The sequence below is a fragment of the Myotis yumanensis genome, unplaced genomic scaffold (genome assembly GCF_028538775.1).
Source record: "Myotis yumanensis isolate MYYU_CA2020_CCGP unplaced genomic scaffold, mMyoYum1.0.hap1 SCAF_14, whole genome shotgun sequence".
Classification (NCBI taxonomy): domain Eukaryota; kingdom Metazoa; phylum Chordata; class Mammalia; order Chiroptera; family Vespertilionidae; genus Myotis; species Myotis yumanensis.
The window spans coordinates 36,943,562-36,963,767 of NW_027223765.1; the positions used below are offsets into that span (position 1 = coordinate 36,943,562).

The following is a 20,206-nucleotide window of genomic DNA, read 5'->3' on the forward strand; positions in this document are numbered from 1 at the left end:
GATTGTAAAGTGGCAGAGCCCATGACTCTAGGGACCAAGATGCGTGTTGGAATGCCCGAGGGTGTTGGGTTGGGGAAGCGCCCTTCGGGAGGGGACTGGGTCGGGGAGGACCCCCGCGGGAGGGGTTTTGGGAACAGCGGTTGGGCGTCCTGGAGGCAGATACTGAGGCAGGGTTTCCTAGAAGGGACTGCTGGGCTGGGGTTCCACGGAAGCAGCTGCTGTGGAAATTCGGGGTTGGGGGGATGGTTAAGCGTCTTAGAAACAGGAGGTTGCAGGGGGGTCCTGAGCTGTGGTTTTCCAGGCAAGGGCTGCCGGGGATCTCCAGGGGAAGTAACGGGAGAAACGTTTACTAGGAAAGGTTTGGGGGTCTCGCGGGAAATGGCAGTGCTGAGAGTCCTGGGGGCGGGTAGCTAGTTTGGGGATCCCTGGGGAAGGTGGCTAGTTTAGGAGGCGTCCCAGTCCTGGGGCAAAGTGGCCGATTAGGACTCTCCCCTCTCCTCTGTCGAAGCGACTGAATCCCTCAAGGAACTGGCTGTCCGGTAGGTTTGCGCTCATTTCCAGCGGCTCAGAGGAGGTACCGCAAACGGGGATTTCTGGGGTGGCGGCTGAGCAATCCCGGGGCTGGCAGTTGTGCCCTGAGTCTCAGAGGATTTGGGGTTCTGGGAAGGGGACACCTTCGCTGCACGTGCGTCGGGAGAGAACCGTGGTGGTCTTTTCAAGGCTCTGGGGGTTTGTTTCAGGGTCCCACCCAGCAGATCTGCCCGCGGAGTCTCCGGGAGAGAAATCAGAGCCGCCCCCAGGTACGCCAGGAGGCTCCCCGTTGCGCCCTACCCCGTCGGGTCCCGCCCCGTCTCATCACGCCTTAAAAAGCACCAAACGCCAGGATCACGCAGCGGTGGCCACGGTCATGGAGGGTACCCTTGAGGCCAACTGGAGCGCCGAGGTGGTCAATGGGAGTGCGGCACCGCCAGGGGCAGAGGGCAACCGCACGCTCGGGCCGCAGCGCAACGAGGCCCTTGCGCGCGTGGAGGTGGCTGTGCTGTGCCTCATCCTCTTCCTGGCACTGAGCGGCAACGCCTGCGTCCTGCTGGCGCTGCGCACCACGCGCCACAAGCACTCGCGCCTCTTCTTCTTCATGAAGCACCTGAGCATTGCCGACTTGGTGGTGGCGGTGTTCCAGGTGCTGCCACAGCTGCTGTGGGACATCACCTTCCGCTTCTACGGCCCTGACCTGTTGTGCCGCCTGGTCAAGTACTTACAGGTTGTGGGCATGTTCGCCTCCACCTATCTGCTGCTGCTTATGTCGCTGGACCGCTGCCTGGCCATCTGCCAGCCGCTGCGCACCCTGCGCCGCCGCGCGGACCGCCTGGCCGTGCTCATCACGTGGGTGGGCTGCCTGGTGGCCAGCGCCCCGCAGGTGCACATATTCTCCATACGCGAGGTGGCTGATGGCGTCTTCGACTGCTGGGCCGGCTTCATCCAGCCCTGGGGGCCCAAGGCCTACGTCACGTGGATTACCCTCGCCGTGTACATCGTGCCGGTCATCGTGCTGACCGCCTGCTACAGCCTCATCTGCTTCAAGATCTGGCAGAATTTTCGGATCAAGACGGCAGCGGAGGGGGCGGCCAAGGGGCCCGAGGGCGCCATGGCGGGCAGTAGGGAGGGCGCGGCCCTGGCTCGAGTCAGCAGCGTCAAGCTCATCTCCAGGGCCAAGATCCGCACGGTCAAGATGACCTTCATCATCGTGCTGGCCTTCATCGTGTGCTGGACACCATTCTTCTTTGTGCAGATGTGGAGCGTCTGGGACGCCAATGCGCCCAAGGAAGGTAGCGCGGGGCGGGAGACCGGGAGGAGCAAGCATGCTGGCTGGGCAGGGCCCTGCTTCTGCTGCCTCCGCACATCCAGGGATCTGGGGGTTTGGGGGTGGGGTGGGAATCCTGCAGAGCTGGGTTTGATTTATGCATGGCTCCATCATCCACAGGCCAAGTGATTTTAGGTGTAACTTCCCTGAGCCCCGACTTCCTCTTTTGTAAAATGACAGTAATGATGAAAGTACCAGTTCTCACTCGGCAGTAGGGAATGAAATGAGAAAAATGCACATAAAATCCTTAGCACAGTCCTTGCGCTGCACATGGTAATGGTTCCTCATTACGGACCAGGAAACGGAGGTTCAAGTGACTGCGTTTAAGCATTGTTGGCGAGTGGTGGAGGTCACTCTTGAACCCCGGCCCAACTTCAAGATCCCTCCACTTTAAGTTCACTTTGCGTTGAACTTCCATTCTAAGTTCAAGTCAGCCTGAACCCACAGGTTCTGGTTCTGATAAGGGCAGTGGTAGATGGGTGACTGGATTGGTCCAACCAAGTGCTGAGAGGGTGCTGGGCGGGGCAACCTGGGAAGGTGGCGATGAGTCTCTGAGCTCTGGTTTGGTGGAGGTGGTAGAGAGGTAACACCTGGTGCTATAGGCAAGCGTGGGGGCTAGGGAATGTGCTTCTGCTGGGGCTGTGGGGGGAGAGAGGGGAGCAAGGATCCACATTTTCAAATTTGACGGGGAGATTTGGGTGATTTCTGTAGGTGGGGAACTTGCCCTCCAGTTAAAAAACTATGGAGGTCAGTGCTGAGGGTGTCCAAGCTTGGCTGGTGTTTGGGTGATTGGTAGAAGAGGAGGAGAGGAAAGAATGGGGTGACCTGTGGGGAGGGAGTTTGGGGAAGCAGAGAGCACTATGGGCTGGGGGGGAGGGGGGAGCGCTAGGGGCTGTCTCTGGGTGGCTAGGAGCTCCAGGCTGTCTCATTGCCCACAATTTGCAAAGTGTAGGAGGGGTAATCAGTGGTGGTGAATAAGTCACACCTTTTTGTTTGAGGGTAAGCACATAAAACTGCACTGGGATGCCCGGGACTCCAGTGTTTGTCAGGAGATACCAAGGGGTTTGCTTTTATCCTACCTGCCTTTGAGACAGCGCAAATGTCCCATTTCCTGATATAATCATTACTGCTTCCAAGAGTCTCAAACACAACCATCCGGTGCAAGCAGAAACCTCCCTTCATTCAGCTGGGTAACTTTGCTTTGCTCTCTCCCCAAAACCACAGACTCCTGGCTTTCCCAGCCCTCCCAGGTAGTCTAGCATTATTCCTGGGTCAGTTGTCTTCAATATTTATTGAGCACCTTTGTTATGCCATTCTAGCTGTGAGGGGTAAGGTTGCTGAGAGGACTCAGCAAAGCCAGCCTGGCTTCATCACCCAGTCCCTGGTCACACCTTATAGAGGGGATTCAGGGATCCAGAGAGGGGAAGGCACTTCCTCCAGGTCACACAGCAAGTCAGAGGCAGAGCAGCCATGAGAGCTGGGGTTTCCTATCCACCCCCCATTTCTTCCTGGGCTAGGGCTCTTATTCGGGAGTTAGGTTGGGCAGAAGCCAGCAGTGAGGTGTTGTAGGTAAAATGAGACACCAGGCCATCCATTCCTGGGCAGGCTCCTGGAGAGACCAGACCCAGGTCTTGAGGAGCTCAAACACCAGCCCTTGAGGAAGTGAGACTGACGCTCCCTTAGACTGCATATTGGGGAGACCTGGGATCTAGTGCTCCCTCCAACCCTTACTAGCTGTGGGGCTTTTGGTGAGGGATCCCCGCTTCCCCTTGACCCTTAGTATCTGACTTTTAGGTGAGGACATTTCAGCATTCATTTTTTTCATTCGGCAAATACTCTGACTCCTCTCTTTGTAGCCTCCTCACCACTCCCATTTATTTTCCTCCCTGGTGATTTTTCCCCCTCCTCCCTCCCTTCTATATGACTTCCTGTGTCCATCCCCTCACCTGCTCACCTCTTTCTCACTTTTCTCCCCAAAGATTGAGAGTATGTGTTCAGCAAATGTCATAATCACCCAGTGAAGTGTATATCTTTTCTACACTTTAAAAGTACCCCGAGTTGCCTTGACCAGAGTGTTCAGTGGTCAGAGTGTTAGCCCTCTCACCGAAGGGCCGCAGGTTCAATTCCTAGTCAAGGGCATGTATCTGGGTTGCAAGTTTGATCCTGGCCCCGTGTGGGAGGCAACCTGTCGATGCGTCTGTCTCTGTGTCTGTCTCTGTCTCTCTCTTTCTTCTTCTCCTCCTCCTCGTCCTTGTCTCCCTTTCTCCTTCCCTTCCACTCTCTCTAAAAAAAAGAAAAAGAAAAAAAAATGGAAAAAATATCCTAGGGTGAGGATTAATAACAACAACAAAAAGTACACCAGGCAATTTATTTGTCTGTCTTAAAAACAAGACACAGGAAAAGAGAAGAGAAAGTGCCCCTTGGGTAAAGTGAGGGTAGAGCCCTTCTGGTCCCCGGAGGGTATCCTGGGGCGAGGCCTTCATAGAGACGGGCTCATGCTCATGCTCCAGGAGCAGGGAAGGAAATGGACTCTCTGAATCGGAACCTCATGTCTTTCTTCCCTTTGCTCCTTTGCTTTTTCCTAGTTCAGGGTTGGGTCTCACATGAAAAGCCCAGGTCCCCTGGTCCTCCGGGGCATTCTGTCCTGGGTGCTGGAGAAGAGTACAAATGCAGACCACAGGGGATTCATGGCTACATGTCGCCAGCACCCCCCCCCCCCCCACCTCCAGCGTGTTGCCAGGAGCAGGTGCCAGCCCACGTGGGAGAGGACTCGGGCTCTGGCCGCCAGCCTGGCCAAGGCATGCAGGGTTCCGAGTGGACGTGGGCTCAGCCAGAATACACATCCTGTGCCCACTTGACATTAATCTGGATAATTGCAAGTAGCCGACTGGGCAAATGATGGTATTTACAGTTACCTTGGAGATATGACTCAGTCTAGAAATTGTCGGCAAGCGTTAAGGAAAGATTCAAAGAAAGATGCTCTCAAGTTACTCAGGAGATGTTGATCAGCAAAGTGGAATCAGTGCATAGCCCCCACTCTCCTGTCCAAGAGGAAGGTGATTTACAAGAGATGCAAAATACCTAGGTCAGGGCTCCTTGCTCTGCTTACTGCCTGGAAGTGGAGAATGGAGCTCTGGGAGCTTGTTGTGGACAGCGTGACATTCTTCAGGGAAACCCCTGGACGGACAGACTCAGACTGGGGCAGCAGGGGCCAGACGTGGGATCTCTTCTGCCAGTAGCTTCATCTGGAAAACAGAACCAGAAGCAGCTACAGAGCAGAACGGCTGGGGAAGTCATGCTGGCCGAGGCCTCTTGCAGGATATAGGTCCCTGCCTCCAGCAGGGCTCGCTCTCAGGTGTTCTCTCCAAACCCAGGTGCCCCTTTTACAATGCTCTCCCCTGACTGCCCTCTCCCCCAACGCTTACACCTTCATTCAAACCAGGGACTGCCTTTATGGGCTGAGAGCTCACCTTATTCCAGTGATGGCGAACCTTTTGAGCTCGGCGTGTCAGCATTTTGAAAAACCCTAATTTAACTCTGGTGCCGTGTCACATATAGAAATTTTTTTATATTTGCAACCATAGTAAAACAAAGACTTATATTTTTGATATTTATTTTGTATATTTAAATGCCATTTAACAAAGAAAAATCAACCAAAAAAATGAGTTCACATGTCACCTCTGACACGCGTGTCATAGGTTCGCCATCACTGCCTTATTCCAAAAATAATTTGAGGTGGGGCACTAAGATTCAGGTACTACAGCAAGATAAAGTAGACATAAGGAAACTTAGATAAGGGGACAAAAGAGTAAGACAATTATAATCACAGCAATAATAAAGTCTCTGTGTGGAGGTGAGCTGCACACAGGGCTTCATTCCCTAAGAGCCGAGCTAAGAGGAAAACTCAGTTTCAGTATTTCCACTGATTGGAAGTAAAAACAATGAGTGATAAGAGCGATAGTGGGCTGCCTCTGTCAAGCCTCCAGGTATTGGACAGGTCACATGGTGGTAATTTAATGAGCCTCCCCTCCCCTTTAAAGCAGCCACATGCCGGAGTGCTGACTAGGTGAGCCTGGGGACTGCAGGAGGAGGGCTGAGACCAGACACCCATCCATGCAGGTGTGACAAGCCCCACCTGTATCCTTCAGAATCAGATTCCACAGCCAAAGCCTTGGCACCAACCTTCCCCTTGAACTTGCTGAAGTTTGTTTTGCTGCTGATACCAAGAACTCCAGCCCTGAGGTAGTTCTGAGGGAGAAGATAGTGAGGGTGTGTCCCTTTTTCCAGGGGTTGGTGGATGCAGATTGGGTATGGTGAGCTGATTTTTAATCTCTGTCCCTAGTTCTCCCCTTCCAGTGTGTCCCTTGTGAAGTGCCCACTCCAGGAGGCATAGGTGAGAGAGAAGGGGGGCAGGTTGGCAGATGGGTTGGGATGTGCTGCCTGAACACACCAAGCAGTGGCCCCTGTCTAGTCTCCATTCTCAGAAGCTGGGAAGCTAGAGGAGAACCTTTTGAATTAAAGGAAAATCTCACTCACAGTTCATTCATAGATGAGCCATATTCATCTTTCAGAATAGTCCCCTTTTCTCTCGAACTTGCTGATTTCCACAGGAGCAAGAAATGCCCAGAGAACAGAGCAGGGCCTCCACTGCATCGGCCAGGACAGCGGGCGGGCACCATAGGGTCCTGGGCTCCACAGATGCAGGGAAAGGGCAACACAGCTAACCTGTGTTTGGAGGCTGCTGGCTGTTTTCTCCTGTGTGTCCTTGAGCAAGTGGTTTCATCTCTCTGAGCCTCCGCTTCCTCCTGTGCATAACAAAGGTAGCAAACCCGTGGAGTTAATACGAAGATGACATGCTGTGAAGGGTGGCACGTGGGGGCCACATGATCAGGGTCACTCTTCTCCCCTCCCCCATTCCACATGTTAAAGGTCTTGTTTGCATTCTCGGGGTTGACTGAGATGTGGGCATTTATTCCTGTGGGAGCAGATGGACATTTTTCTCTTGAGAGCCTGGGTGGAGGGGGAAGAGGTGCAAGCAGAGCCTGCTGGACAATAGGCGCTGTGTCTAGGCAGGTTGGTATGTGGAGGAGAGGCTAGTGAAGACTGGAGAGGGGAACTGTGAGCCTTGTCACAACAGGGACACTGCCTGTCCTGTTCACTGGTGTGTGCCTGGTGCCTAGCACAGGCTGGGCACCCATGGGGATCTCAACCAATGCTTGCTGAACAGATACGTGGGACATGGAGGAGGGAAGTGCAGGAGAAAGGACAGGGATGCGTGTGTAGAGCTGGACTTAGAGAAATAGGACTTTCTAAGCAGCCCTTCAGCAGCAGAACTGGCTACCTGGTGAAGAAGTAAATGCCCCATCTCCGGGGCAACCAAACACCTGTCAGGAGTGTGGTACCAGAAGGAAGGTTGAAATGCTCAGAGGCCTGGTTTTAAGTGTTTCCCATCTGATGATAGCTTCCCAGCCCCTCCCTGTTTTTGTGGAACCGAGGCCCCTCCAGTGTGGCCTGCCACCTTACAAGGACACTGTGCCCAAGGTGTGGGTGGGCAGCTTGGAGAGGGGCCTGCTCTTCAGGCGACCCCCTGGTACGGAAAGCGGTGGGAAAGGTTGGGCTGGAGGAGACTGGACAGGGAGGTCTTAGCTTGGCCCTTTTGGGTATAAATTGCAATTAGAGGGACAGGTAAGGACCATACTCTTGTCTGATTAAGCAATTGCAAGTTCTTTTACGTTCTTGGCTAGTGCTAATGTTTTCCCTTTGAGTTTCTGGCCAAAGGTGACTTTTCTTCTTTTTAAAGATTTGATTAATAGCAGCAAAAAATAAAAATCTGTTGGGGGAGGCTTTGCTACATATTTTTTCCCATTTGATGGGTGTCTGAGTGGGTTGGGGAGAGGGGGACAGGGGTGTGGGAGGAGATCAGCTCTCTGGAGGAACTCGGTGAGGCCTGGGGTCAGGGCTGGCCTGTCAGCTGCCTCAGGGGCTGGCCCGCCTGATGACCCCACCACCTTGTGCTAGCTGTTGGAAGCAAAGGCAAACCCATAGGCTCACTTCTGGGGGCTGGGTCGAGGCTGAATGGTGCTCTGCTGGACCCTATATGTTAGTCCCCACCAGCCAGAGTCCCTGGACCCTGAGATAGCACTGGGAAGTGATGAGAGTCCCTGTGGGGCATGCCTCCGGGTGGTCTGTGGCCTTTGCCATTCCTATGTGCACAATGGAGATGGTACCTCCCGACGGGACACGATGCCCTGTCTGGGTATCAGTTTCAGTGAGGTGAGGAGTTGGATTAGCTGATATCAGTACCACCCCTTGTTAAGTGCCAGACCCTGTATCTGGCCCCATCTTTCCTCACCCAAACACAACCAGGGAAGGGGGCATTATCCCCATTTTACAGATTAGGACACTGAGGCTCAGGGAGCACACTGAGTGACTGGTGGAGCTGGGATTGAACCCAGTCGCCTCATCTCAGACACTGCTAGATTGCACCGGGCCTGTCCCAGGCCAGCATTTTCAGTGTTCTATTTGCCTGAGTGTCGGGATCTGCTGGCACTTTTTTAAAAAGCTGATTCCTGGCTCTCTCCCAGGCGCACCATACCAGAGCCCTGCACCCACTCTGTGACCTGGGCTCCTTCCGGCAACACCCAGCCTCATGGCCACTATCGGCACTGCCCTCTCAGCACTCTGGGCTCGACGTCTGTCGCTTGGCTTCCCCCGCTGTCCACTGATCCCCATAGCTCAGCACACACCCCACGTCACACTTCCCGTTTCCTTTTCATTACCACCTTCTTGGTTGAGAGCAGAGGTTTTCAACTTTGGCCATTGACATTTTGGGCCAGATAATCTTTGTTTTAGTGTGGTGTCGGGAGGGGCTGCTGTCTCGTGCCCTGTAGTAGGTTTAGCAGCATCCCTGGCCCTACCCACTAGATGCTACTGCACCCCCCCCCCCCCCCCCAGTGTGACCACCAAAACCATCTCCAGACACTGCCCAGGTCCCCGAAGGGGCAGTCGTCTGGTTGAGAAGCAGTAGTTTAGAGCCACATGCAGGCCTGGCCTGAACTGACATCCAGCAGATGAGTGCACCTTGTCACCTTGCCTGGGCTCTGGCCCGTTGGCCTCGTGTCCCCTTCCAGGCCTGCCGACTGGCCCCTTCCCACAAGTCCTTTTGCTTGGCTCTCACGCTGACAGTTTCTCACCAAGGAGGGCCCACCCCTGTCTCTTCTGTGGAGACCCATCTTTCAGAGCCCAGTTCCAGTGTGGGCTGCTTTGTGCACACCTCCAGGGGGTGCCATTGACCTCAGGGTCTGTGAGAAGGATGCTCTCAGGAGCTGTGCAGGGACAACCCCAACACGGCACCTGGCAGCCTCTTCCAGGGCCCCTTTCATGAAACTCTCTCTGTCTCCCCAGCCAGGGGTCTCCTTCCTCCTCTGAACGCCAGTGCGTTCATTCTACCACCGGTTGTTCCGTGTCTCCCGAGGGTTCTGTCTGCACGGCCTTTGCCGGGGTCTGCCAGCCCTCGGTGAGGAGAGCTTGCAGGGAGCCCCCCTTAGGCCTTCACCTGCCCTCCCAAGGCCAACAGCTGCTGTATTCATAACCCTGTGACAGTCAGGCCAAGGTTGGCCCCAGAATTCTGGGTATACCTCGGACCTCTGGGAGGGACACCCCCAGTGTCCGCCAGGCTGGTGTTGGGTTCTTATGTCCCATGGGGTAGTCAGATGGAGTGGCAGCAGTGACCCCCAAACCTGCCTAGACCTCAGTTTTCTGGGGTTAAAAATAGAGTTTAGCCCTAGCTGGTTTGGCTCAGTGGATAGAGCATTGGCCTGCGGACTGAAGAGTCCCGGTCTCAATTCCAGTCAGGGGCACATGTCTGTGTTGCGGGCTCGATCCCCAGTGGGGGGCATGCAGGAGGCAGCCAATCAATGATTCCCTCTCATCATTGATGTTTCTATCTCTCTCTTCCTCTCTCTCTGAAATCAATAAAAATACTTTTTAAAAAAAGAATAGAGTTTAGGTTGGGAAGGGGGTGGAATATGCCAGTGGCATAGTGCCTACCATATAGTAAGTGCTCAATAAATGTTTGCTTTTATTTTATTTTATTTTACTTATTTTTAAACCTCACCCAAGGATATTTTTCCATTGATTTTTAGAGAAAGTGGAAGAGAGAGTGAAAAGCAGAGAGAAACATTGATGTGAGAGAAACACATCGATTGGTTGCCTCCTGCAGGAGCCATGACCCGGGCCTGGGCCAGAGAGAAACCTGCAACCCTAGTACATGCCTTTGACAGGAATCAAACCTGGGACCCTTCAGTCTGAGCCAAACTGGCTAGGACAATAAATGTTAGCTTTTAAAAAAGAAAGTTCAACCAAAGGACTTGTATGCATGCATATAAGCCTAACCAATGGACACAGACACTGGGGGGGTGGGGGTGAGGGCATGAGTGGGGGGTGGGGAGGCAATGGGGTGATAAGGACACATATGTAATACCTTAATCAATAAAGAAAAAAAAAAGAAAGTTCAAGATGGGCCAGGGTCCTGAGGTAAGTCAGTGCAGTGCAGTGAGGGGTGGGAATTGCTTGGACCTCAAGAGCAGCGTTGTAGCTGCGGGGCTGCAGTCTCAGTTGAGGAATGGTGGCCAGCCCAGGGGTGGTGGGAGCGAGAGTGTCTCGAGCTAAAGCAAAACTGGAGGAGACAGCAGGAGATGCGGTGGGGAGGTTCTAGCTCTGGGTTTTGGAAACAAGGGACCCTGGTGTGACAGGTGGACAGGAATGGGGTGTAACCAGGTGGTCTTCAGTGTCCCAGCCCCTGATTCCTGTGATCCTCCCTCCTGGGCACCGAGGGGTTAAGAACAGAGTGCTCCCCAGAAGCTGGCATTTTCTACCCATTTGCCAGATGCTCCAGTACCACGGTCTCTGCCCTCCAGGGCCCATGCCTCACACTGTTCATCCTGTTTCTCTTTCCCGCCACCTGACCCTGATATCTGGGTGTGAATTTAATTTTTCTAGAGGGAATTACACTTGAGTCCAGTCATCTTGTTAGGAGCCATCTCCTGTCATCAAGCTGGGAAACTGTCCTTTTGCCTTTCCGATGTGCTAGTGGAGGTGGCTGATGTATCAGGACTTCTGTCTGCTAATTTCATGCTTCAGTTCAAGTCTTTGCTCGCCAGGGACAGAGCCACGAATGAAAGCCACAGGTTATAAACATAAATAACAATGGTATGAAGGGATGATGCTGTAAGAGAAGTATTTATTTATCAAGTACTGTGAGTGCCCTAAGAAGGATTCATTGATTTTCTTTCTGGGGGAAAAATCAGGAGGACTTCAGAGAGGAAGCAACATTTGGAAAGGGTTTTGAAGGATGAGTAGGAGCTGACTATGTAAAGAAGCCATGTTGAGATCATTAGACAGTTAATTTATTTTTCGCCTAATAGAGGAATACTTCTCAAACGTCAGTGTGTACACAAATCATGTGGGGGATCTTGTTAAAATGCAAATTCTGATTCAGGAGGACTGGGTGGGGTTTGCATTTTTACAAGCATCCAGGTGGTGTCTATGCAATGCCCATGAGCTGGCCTATTGAGTAGTAAGTCTTTAATATCTTTTCTCTTTTACCAAAACATGCAATTTGCCTTTACACATATGGTCCAATGGGCTGCAGGGCCCTGTTGTCCCCTCGGGGTAGAGAAGGGCTGGTCGTTTGTCAAAGGCTCCTGCCCTTCTGTTTTCAGAATGTGGCTATTCCTCAGGTTCAGTCCAGAGAGCAGAACATGTCCCCTAGATTTGAGCAGTGATGTAATAGAAGCCCCTGTAACACTCTGTAGCCCACAAATTTGGCTGTTAATCCTGACCCTATAATACATAGGATGATCACACACTTGTGATTTTTAGAACAATTCCAATTTTTAGAACAATTCCAATGTTGTCAAGTTGTGGCCTTTTCAAAGAAGGCCCTCTGTGATACATATTGCTTTTCAGTCTTTACTAGTATATACCTGTACAGTAAAAAAAAAAAAAAAAAAAAAGGGTCTTCCTTAGACCACAACTCCCAAGTTCTACACAGCCCCATAGGAATAAAGGACTTAGACCCTAATTCCTGATTTCCTGGGTGGGCAGAGGGGTACTGACATGGGGGAGTGGGGAGGCCTTGAACCTAGTTGTTGGTTTCTGGAGTATAAAAGTTGATGAGCTTGATTTGATTCAGATGAGAGCAGAGATGTCGGCTGAGCCATGTCTTTGAATTGTACGTGAACCACCTCAGGGACAGCACAGCCCAGAGAGGCCTTGGGCAGCTGTGCGTCAGCTGTTCTGGGCTAATTTGGGCCTTCAGTGACAGGAGTGCTGGGAAATTTGAGTGGAGGAAGTGCTGGGATATCCAAACAGGGGAGTTCTCCTGGCTTGAGTAAAGCCGGGCCTGGTAGACGGATCTCGGGCAGACAGTCCTGGGGTGGCCCTCAGCCTCCCGCCTCTCCATGAATCACGGTGCCGAGTGGAAATGCAGAGTGATTTCTGTCTCCTGGAGTACAGTTACCCAGCATTAGATGTCTGCTTTTGGCACGTGGCCATTTCTGCTTACCTTCCCTGCTTGGAGCCTCTCCCTAAAGATCACCTGTGGTCCCCAGTCTTGGGTCCACCAGCTTCTCCCCCAAATGCTGCCACTCCCTGTGTAATAGAGTGCCTGTCTTGTACTTCTCTCTTTCCACTGGTGTTTGTAAATCCCTTGAGGGCAGGTTCCCCAGGCCTGACTCAGTGGCTGGCACCCAGAGTAGCATGAAAGGATATATGGATGTCTCATAATCTCCCTCTCCCTCCCCCTTCCTCTGTCTTCTTTCCCCTCCCCCTCCCCCTTTCTCCCCATCCCTCTTCTTCTCCTTTTCCCAGCTTGAGGTCCAGCAGGTATGATGACCAATCCCTGGACCAGTGCCTCCCACTTGCCCCCCCTTCGAGGCAGGAACCACAGAGCAGTGTGCAGGCACCAGGGCGAGTCGGGGAAAGGTGTTGTTTTTGTGGGGGGTCCATTGGAGAGTTGCTACCACCTTCCCTTTTGGGTTTCTGGCAGGGTAAGATTTTCCGAAAAGGATCATCTGAAGTTCCTTTGGTGTCATGTAACCCAGTCCAGGGCTCTGAGTCTTGATCATGTTTTTTTGTTTTTGTTTTTTTGTTTTTAATCCTTGAAGTCATGGCAAAAATAGCAAAGGACACTTTCTTTAATCAGCCTGGGATCAGGAGTCCCCAGACCTTGGGCTTTAAAAAACTATTCAGTTAATCATATCTCATAACCATTAATAATAATGATGCTAAGTACTTGAACAAACACTTTGCCATTTACAAAGCTCTTTCATATTTTTTTCTTCAGTTTTCCCAAAGTCCTTGTGAGTGTCCTCTGTCCTGTGTCCCATACCGGGCTGCCTCAGATTCCAAGACACAGCCCAGCCCAGGGAGCAGCCTCCCCCATTGTTTCACATGCATCGGCACTAACTCTGGTATTGATAAGAAAAGTAACATTTATTGAGCACGTACACATCATTGTAGTAGTAATGACAATTGCTAAGCTTTATTAAGTGTTTACTGGAGTTGAGTGCCAGGAGTCATGGTGAGCACTTGGAACCCTGTCTAATGAAAGTTGGCAAGGATTCTGTAAAGAAGTTATTTTTATTATTACTGTTTCACAGATGGGGAAACTGAGGTTAAGGGAGGTTAGGTAGTTTGTCCAAGAGCACACAGTTGCAAAGTGGCAGAGCGAGGATTTGTGCCAGGCCTGGGTAACTGGAAAGCAAAGATAGGTCCTCCTGTTAATGTGGGGAGCAGAGGGCTGAGCTTGCCCTGGCGGTCCGCCTCTCCCCTTTCTGAGCCCTTTTCTATGCTTTTTAACACTGGCCCCTGCTTTAGACATCAAGGATTGACTAACTTTTTCTGTAAAAGGCCAAATAGTAGATATTTTAGGCTGGGGTGAGGGTCAGGGGTATAAGGTCTCTGTAACAACCCTATGGAAGGGCAATGTTGTAGCCTAAACAAGATGTAGTAAGTGCAGACAGCAGTTGAGGTGCAGTCACTCGTCTGCTGGAACCATCCGTGGCTGCCCATTGCCTGTAGACTCCAGTGCAGACTCAGCCTGGATTCAAAGTCCTCCTCATCCCGGCTCTTTCCAGTCTCTTCTCCCATGAAACTGCTCTTCTCCAGCTCTGGCAGTCCCTGAATGCTCTCTCCGGAGCGTTCTCACCTGTGTGTCTTTTATTCCTGCTGCTTTTCCCCTTTGAAATGTCCACCATAGTCCCTGTTTTTTATTCCCAAGTAGCTCTCCTTCCTGCTATGATTTGAAATCTCACCACGGGGAGTACTCTCAGGTTTTGGGTGATTAGGATATGTGTCAACTAAAAGAAGTCCAAATGTGTCCTTAGCATTGGCAGCTTGATGTGAGCAGGATAAGCGTAGAGAGGCTTGCCTGTGGCCAGGCACGTTATTTGTGTCTGTGGCCACCAGGTGGGGGGCAGAGGTGCTGGCCATGGCCCCTCAGAATTTATCAGCTGTTTACTTTTGTGTTGTTTATGTAAGTTTTTAAAAAATAGGATAAATAAATTACAAAGATCCACATGTAAGAGTGAGGCAAGTAGCTTAAATGAAGGCAAGTAGCTTAAATCAACTAAGATTATACCGTTAACTACACAGCTAGGTAAATCCCGGTGCCTTTCTGTCTAAGCCTGAACTTCATCTATCCCATTGTATAGCCTCAGACGCCTACATTTTTCCCCTGGTGTCTGATAGATTATTTTCGATGCCTTTTAAAAGTTTCATTTTCATGTGTTGATTTTGTCTCTTTCATTTTGTATCTTTAATTATGATGTATTCTTAGTCTTGGTGATATTTCACCAGAATTTCTAAACTTAAATTCATCTTCTTGCCCATTCAAATCAAAGCAAATATTTTTTTCGTTCTCTTTTCTAGAAAGTGAAAAATTCAGTATCATTGGCTTTTCTCCTCTTCACTCTCTCTTTTAAATTATTTTAGTCTAAGGGTTTGATTTTCTTCTTTTGTTCCCTAAACTTTCTCTTTTGCAAGATTTTTATTTTTTATTTTTTTGGTCTGCCTTAGCTTGTTTTGGTTCCAGGTGCACCAAGTAATCAGACCAGTGCTTCTCACACTTGGGTGTGGGTCATACTCCCCTGGAGGGCTGTTTACGATCAACCACTCAACCATGCCCCCAGGATTCTGATTCCTTAGGTTTAGGGTGGGGCCTGGGGACCGGCTTTTCTAACAAGTTCCCGCTGATCTAGGGTACCCCACTTTGAGAACCACTGAATTTGTTTCATAAACAACCACCCTCCTCCCTTTAGTGCTAGGACACGTTGCAGACCAATAGCTCTATTCTGCATTGATGGTGGTATTGGTGTAAGAAATGTCCAGACCTGTAGAGACTTTTTATGAGTTCTTTTGAGTCAAACTGACTATAGTTGCTTGGAAGCAAAATCTCAACAGGTTGAGAAAGTGCTTTGGAAAATGGCAGTTTATTTCATACGTTAGCATCAAAGGAGGAGCCATAAGAGGGGTTACAGGAAATCCATTGGTGGTAGATTAAGGGGGTGAGAGAGGTAAAGTAGGGAAATCTCTGGGATTGCATGAAAAGCAAAATGGAGAGACATATACTTACTTTACATTGGTGGGTACAGGATAGTTACATTTACAACACACAGAGATGGTATTCAGGGAGCAATATGGCAATGAGGGGTTCCCTGGTCTCCCAGCAGTGGGTGTGCCCTGAGGGGGTCTGGGAAAGAACATTACTCATATTTCAAAGGCATGTTATCTTAGTTACAAAAAGACAATACACAGGCTCACTTGAGGTAAAGATTAACCTTTGTCAAGGAAGCTACAGGCCTAGGATGTCACTAGCTGCCATAACCAGCTTTTAGTTAGGAATTTTTATGATCAGACCATCCTATATAGTTCCGTTCAGTCTCGGAGTCTGTAAGGCCCGCCATGCAGGCCTCCCCTGAGCTTGTCAGGTTTCATCCATGGTGGCATCTAGATCTCGAAACTCCAGCATTCCCATGAAAAATCCTTTCCTGAATTTAGCTTTTGAGTCCTGGAGTTATTTTTTGAAAACTTTTCCCAGAAGAGACGGAAGACCAGAGGATTTTCCCAGCCTTTGCAGTTGCTTCACTCATGAGGATGTGGTTGTGAATAGAATCCTTGGAAATACGATTTTCCTTGGGTTTCTGGAGGTGCTGCCGGTCCTTCTCTGTTGATGGGAGATGTCTGAAGTTTGGCTGATTTAAGTCCATTGAAAGAAACCCAGATTTTTCTCTCCTCCTACTACGTAGAAGTATTTAGGGTTAGGACTTCTCTTTCTCTTTGAAGGTTAAATTTGTGACATTTTTGATAAGTAATGTCATGAAGTTGATTGCTGATCACTAATTCTGCCTGAAACTCAGTAAGTCTTCAGGATAATGGCTTGTACACAGGGCCTCATTTAATTTTAGTGTCACTTTTTGGGGGGGGGGGGGTAAATTTCATTGTCATGTCAAAGCAGTGCTCTTAGGGGCATCTTCACAGATAGCATCCACTTTCTGGCCACCATGCCCTTGCCTGTGTCATTCCCTCCTCCCTTCCCTGCCTGGAGCATTCATGAGCATCCTTCAGGTGTCAGCTCCAACGCTGGTTTCTCTGGGGCCCACTGTGATTCGCTCCTAGAGAGTTGCATCCCTCCTCAGTGTTCCCACCTCATGGTGCCACTCATTTTATTTTTGTGTTCCCAGTGCCTAGCCTGGTGCCTGGCACATGGCTGTGGTGGCAGCCAGCAATGTACTGGGCACTTAACTATGTTCTGGGGACTCATTAATCCTTACAGCATTCCTGTGGGGTTTGTGTACACTTGTCCCCACTTAGAGATTAGGAAACAGAAGTTTGGGGGGAGTTAAAATCATTTGTCCCTGATGGGGCTAGAATACAAACAAGGTCTAGCAGCTTCCAGACTCTGCGCTCTTGGACTCTGAGCTGTAGGCACTCCCACCTACTGGGTGAGTGGTGAACCAACAGGTGGCTGTGGGGCAGCTCCTGCTGGTGGAAGCATGCAGTGGGAGGTGTTTGATGAGAGAATGACCTGGAGCCTTCCAGGGCTGGCTGAGCCTGGGAGGGCTTGGGGGCAGTCTGAGTGCACAACCAGAGCAAGGATGTGGAAGGAAGACAGATTTTGTCTCTTTATTATATTTTTTTGTTAATCCTTACCCAAGGATATTTTTTCCATTGATTTTTTTTTTTTTTCTTAGAGAGAGTGGAAGGGAGCGGGGGGGGGGGGGGGGGGGAGACATAGAGAGAGAAATATGGATTGGTTGCCTCCCGCATGTGCCCGGACCAGGGCTGGGGAGCCTGCAACCGAGATACATGCCCTTGACTGGAATTGAATCTGAGACCCTTTAGTCCTCGGGCTGATGTTCTAACCACTGAGAAAGACTGGCTAGGGCCAGAGGATATTTTTTTCCCATTGATTTTTAGAGAATGGAAGGGAGGGAGGAAGAGAGGGAGAAAGAGAGAGAGAACCATTGATGTGAGAGAGACACATCGGGATTGAACCTGCAACCTAGCTACGTGCCCTTGACCGGGATTCGAACCTGTGACCCTTTAGTGAATGGGCCGACATTCTAACCCAGGGGTGGGCAAACTTTTTGACTCGAGGGCCACAATGGGTTCTTAAACTGGACCAGAGGGCCGGAACAAAAGCATGGATGGAGTGTTTGTGTGAACTAATATAAATTCAAAGTAAACATCATTACATAAAAGGGTACGGTCTTTTTTTTTTTTAGTTTTATTCATTTCAAACTGGCCGGATCTGGCCCGTGGGCGTAGTTTGCCCACGGCTGTTCTAACCACTGAGCATACCAGCCAGGGCCAGGCTTTTCTGTTTAGTACTCTGTCTGTGGCCCAGCTCCTGGTACTAGAAAAAAGCTGCTCTCAGGAAACCGTGGTTAGCACTCCAGTCCTGATGCCCTGTTCTCTTTTCTCTCTGCACCCCCAACCCCTGCAGCCTCGGCTTTCATCATCGCCATGCTCCTGGCCAGCCTCAACAGCTGCTGCAACCCCTGGATCTACATGCTCTTCACAGGCCACCTCTTCCACGAGCTTGTGCAGCGCGTCCTCTGTTGCTCCTCCAGCTACCGGAGGGGCTCTCGGCCTGGGGAGACAAGCGTGAGCAAAAAGAGCAACTCCTCCACCTTTGTCCTGAGCCGGCACAGCTCCAGCCAGAGGAGCTCCTCACAGCTCTCCTCCCTGTGACCAGCCTGGCTGACTGCCTCTTTCCATCAGGTTGTGTGACAGGACAGTCCGCTCCTTGGTGGCCGTGGCCATTGATGTATAGGTACCTTTCAGTTTGTACACCTCCGCACCTCGGGGCAGCTTGCGTGGGGAGGGATCCTGACACAGGAGGGGAAGTGGTCTGCACGGGGGAAGGTGATAGGGTGACTCAGTCACCAGACTGTCCTGGGAGCTCCCCTGGTTCCCACAGCTACTTCTGCTGCCCCCACCCCACTGCTGCCTGGCTGCTGGGCGGGTTGTTTGTGTTTCCCGGGCCTGTACTTTCACTCTAGTATCTCTTTTCTCCTTTACTCTGTGATCTTGTGAAAAGTAGTAAGTGTACAGTTGGTGACCAATTATATATGGAAGCCTAGTGTCCTGAACTTGGAGTAAGGAGTGGGAGCAGGGCCTCAGATGGGGTGGTGGTGCTCATAGCCTCCTGACCCCAGAGAGTGTGTGCCTCTGCGTGGCTGACCCAGCATCCTCTTGTCAGAGGATGGCCCTGGGAACAGGAGATTCCCCTACGAGGCAGTTTGGCACAAGCAGCCCATTAAAACTTGGGTTTAAAATGTTTAACAAGCTAATATTTAAGTAGCAAGTGGGAAAGAAAGAAGTAAAAGGGATCCAAATTGGAAAATAAGTAAATCTCTTTGTAGATGACATGATATTTTATTCATAGAAAATTCTAAGGAATGTGTACACATACACACACCCATTAAAATTAATGAGTTCAGCAAAATTTCAGAGTACAAGGTCATTATACAAAAATCAATTGTATTTCTTTTTGTTTCTTCCTTTTTTTTTTTTTTTTTTTGCTGGGTACAGTGAATATTATTGATGGTACATGACAAGGTAGGGCTCCCTAAGCCCCTCCCCTTCTTCAGGGGGTCTGGGTGGAAACTGTGGAGGTCAGAAGATTCTCAGTGTGTTGGGGGATTGATTTCGGGCAAGGACTCCCCAGCAGCTGAGGGCCTGTCTTCCTCTCGCTGGGGCTGGTGGTCCAGGGGGCTCTGACTCCTTGGAGGCCATGTGGGCCATACGTCCACCACCTATTGCTGTAGCCAAATTCATTGTCACAGCAGGAAATGAACTTGATGAAGTGGTCATTGAGGGCAATGCCAGCCCAGCATCGAAAATGGAGGAGTGGGTGTCACTGTTAAAGTCGAAGGAGACAACCTGGTCCTCAGTGTAGCCCAGGCTGCCCTTGAGGCTCCCTTTCATGCTTGCTTCACTACCTGCTTGATGTCATTGTATTTCTTTATACTAGCAATGAACAATATGCCAATAAAATTAAATAATTAAATTTATAATAGTATGAGAAAGAATACAAAATAGAGATAAATTCAATGAAAGAAATATAAGACTTATACCCTGGAAACTACAGGATATCATTGAAAGAAATTGAAGAAGACCTAAATAAATTGAGAGACATCCTTTGTCCTGGGTCTTAACAATACTATCCAAATTGGTCTACAGATTTAATGTTATTCCTCTCAAAATCCTAGCTGGCTCTTTGCATAAATTGATAAGCTGATCCTAAAATTCATATGAAAATGCTAGGAATCCCAAATAACCAATAAACCTTGAAAAAGAAGAGCAAAATCACTTCTTGCTTTCAAATGTACTAGAAAGCTACAGTAATCAGAACAGTCTGGTCCTGGCATAATGACAGACACATTGACCAATGGAGTAGAACAGAAAGTACAGATATAAATACTTAGATTTATGGTCAGTTGATTTTTGGCAAGTGTGACAAGAGAATTTAATAGGAATGATAGTCTTTTCAAAAAATGGTGCTGGGACAACTGGCTATCCACATGCAAGTGAATGAAGTTGGACCCCTACCTCACACTCTATATAAAAATTAACTCAAAATGCATTAAAGACCTAAACGTAAGAGCTAAAACTACAAAACTCTTAGAAGAAACATAGGCATCAATCTTTGTGACCTCGGATCAAGCAATGGTTTTTTAGATATGACACCCAAAGCACAAGGAAAGGAGAATTAGGTAAACTGGACCTCATAAAAATGGGCACAAAAGGTTTATGCTTCAAAGGACCCTATCAAGA

The 20,206-nt window shown here is 50.0% G+C and overlaps 1 protein-coding gene across 1 annotated transcript; it reads left to right on the top strand.

Annotated features, from left to right (window-relative positions):
- The first annotated feature begins 821 nt into the window (after positions 1-821).
- OXTR (oxytocin receptor) lies at positions 822-18,228 on the top strand. Its single transcript, XM_070391540.1, has 2 exons — positions 822-1,826; positions 17,871-18,228. Exons 1-2 carry the CDS (start codon positions 908-910, stop codon positions 18,116-18,118), a joined length of 1,167 nt encoding a protein of 388 aa, XP_070247641.1. The 5' UTR covers positions 822-907; the 3' UTR covers positions 18,119-18,228.
- Positions 18,229-20,206: the final 1,978 nt, after the last annotated feature.

Excerpts from the sequence above, each read along its gene's own strand:
- OXTR (XM_070391540.1), top strand. The coding sequence starts at position 908 with ATGGAGGGTACCCTTGAGGCCAACTGGAGCGCCGAGGTGGTCAATGGG. Across the intron at positions 1,827-17,870 it reads CGCCAATGCGCCCAAGGAAG|CCTCGGCTTTCATCATCGCC; the intron begins GTAGCGCGGGGC and ends CAACCCCTGCAG.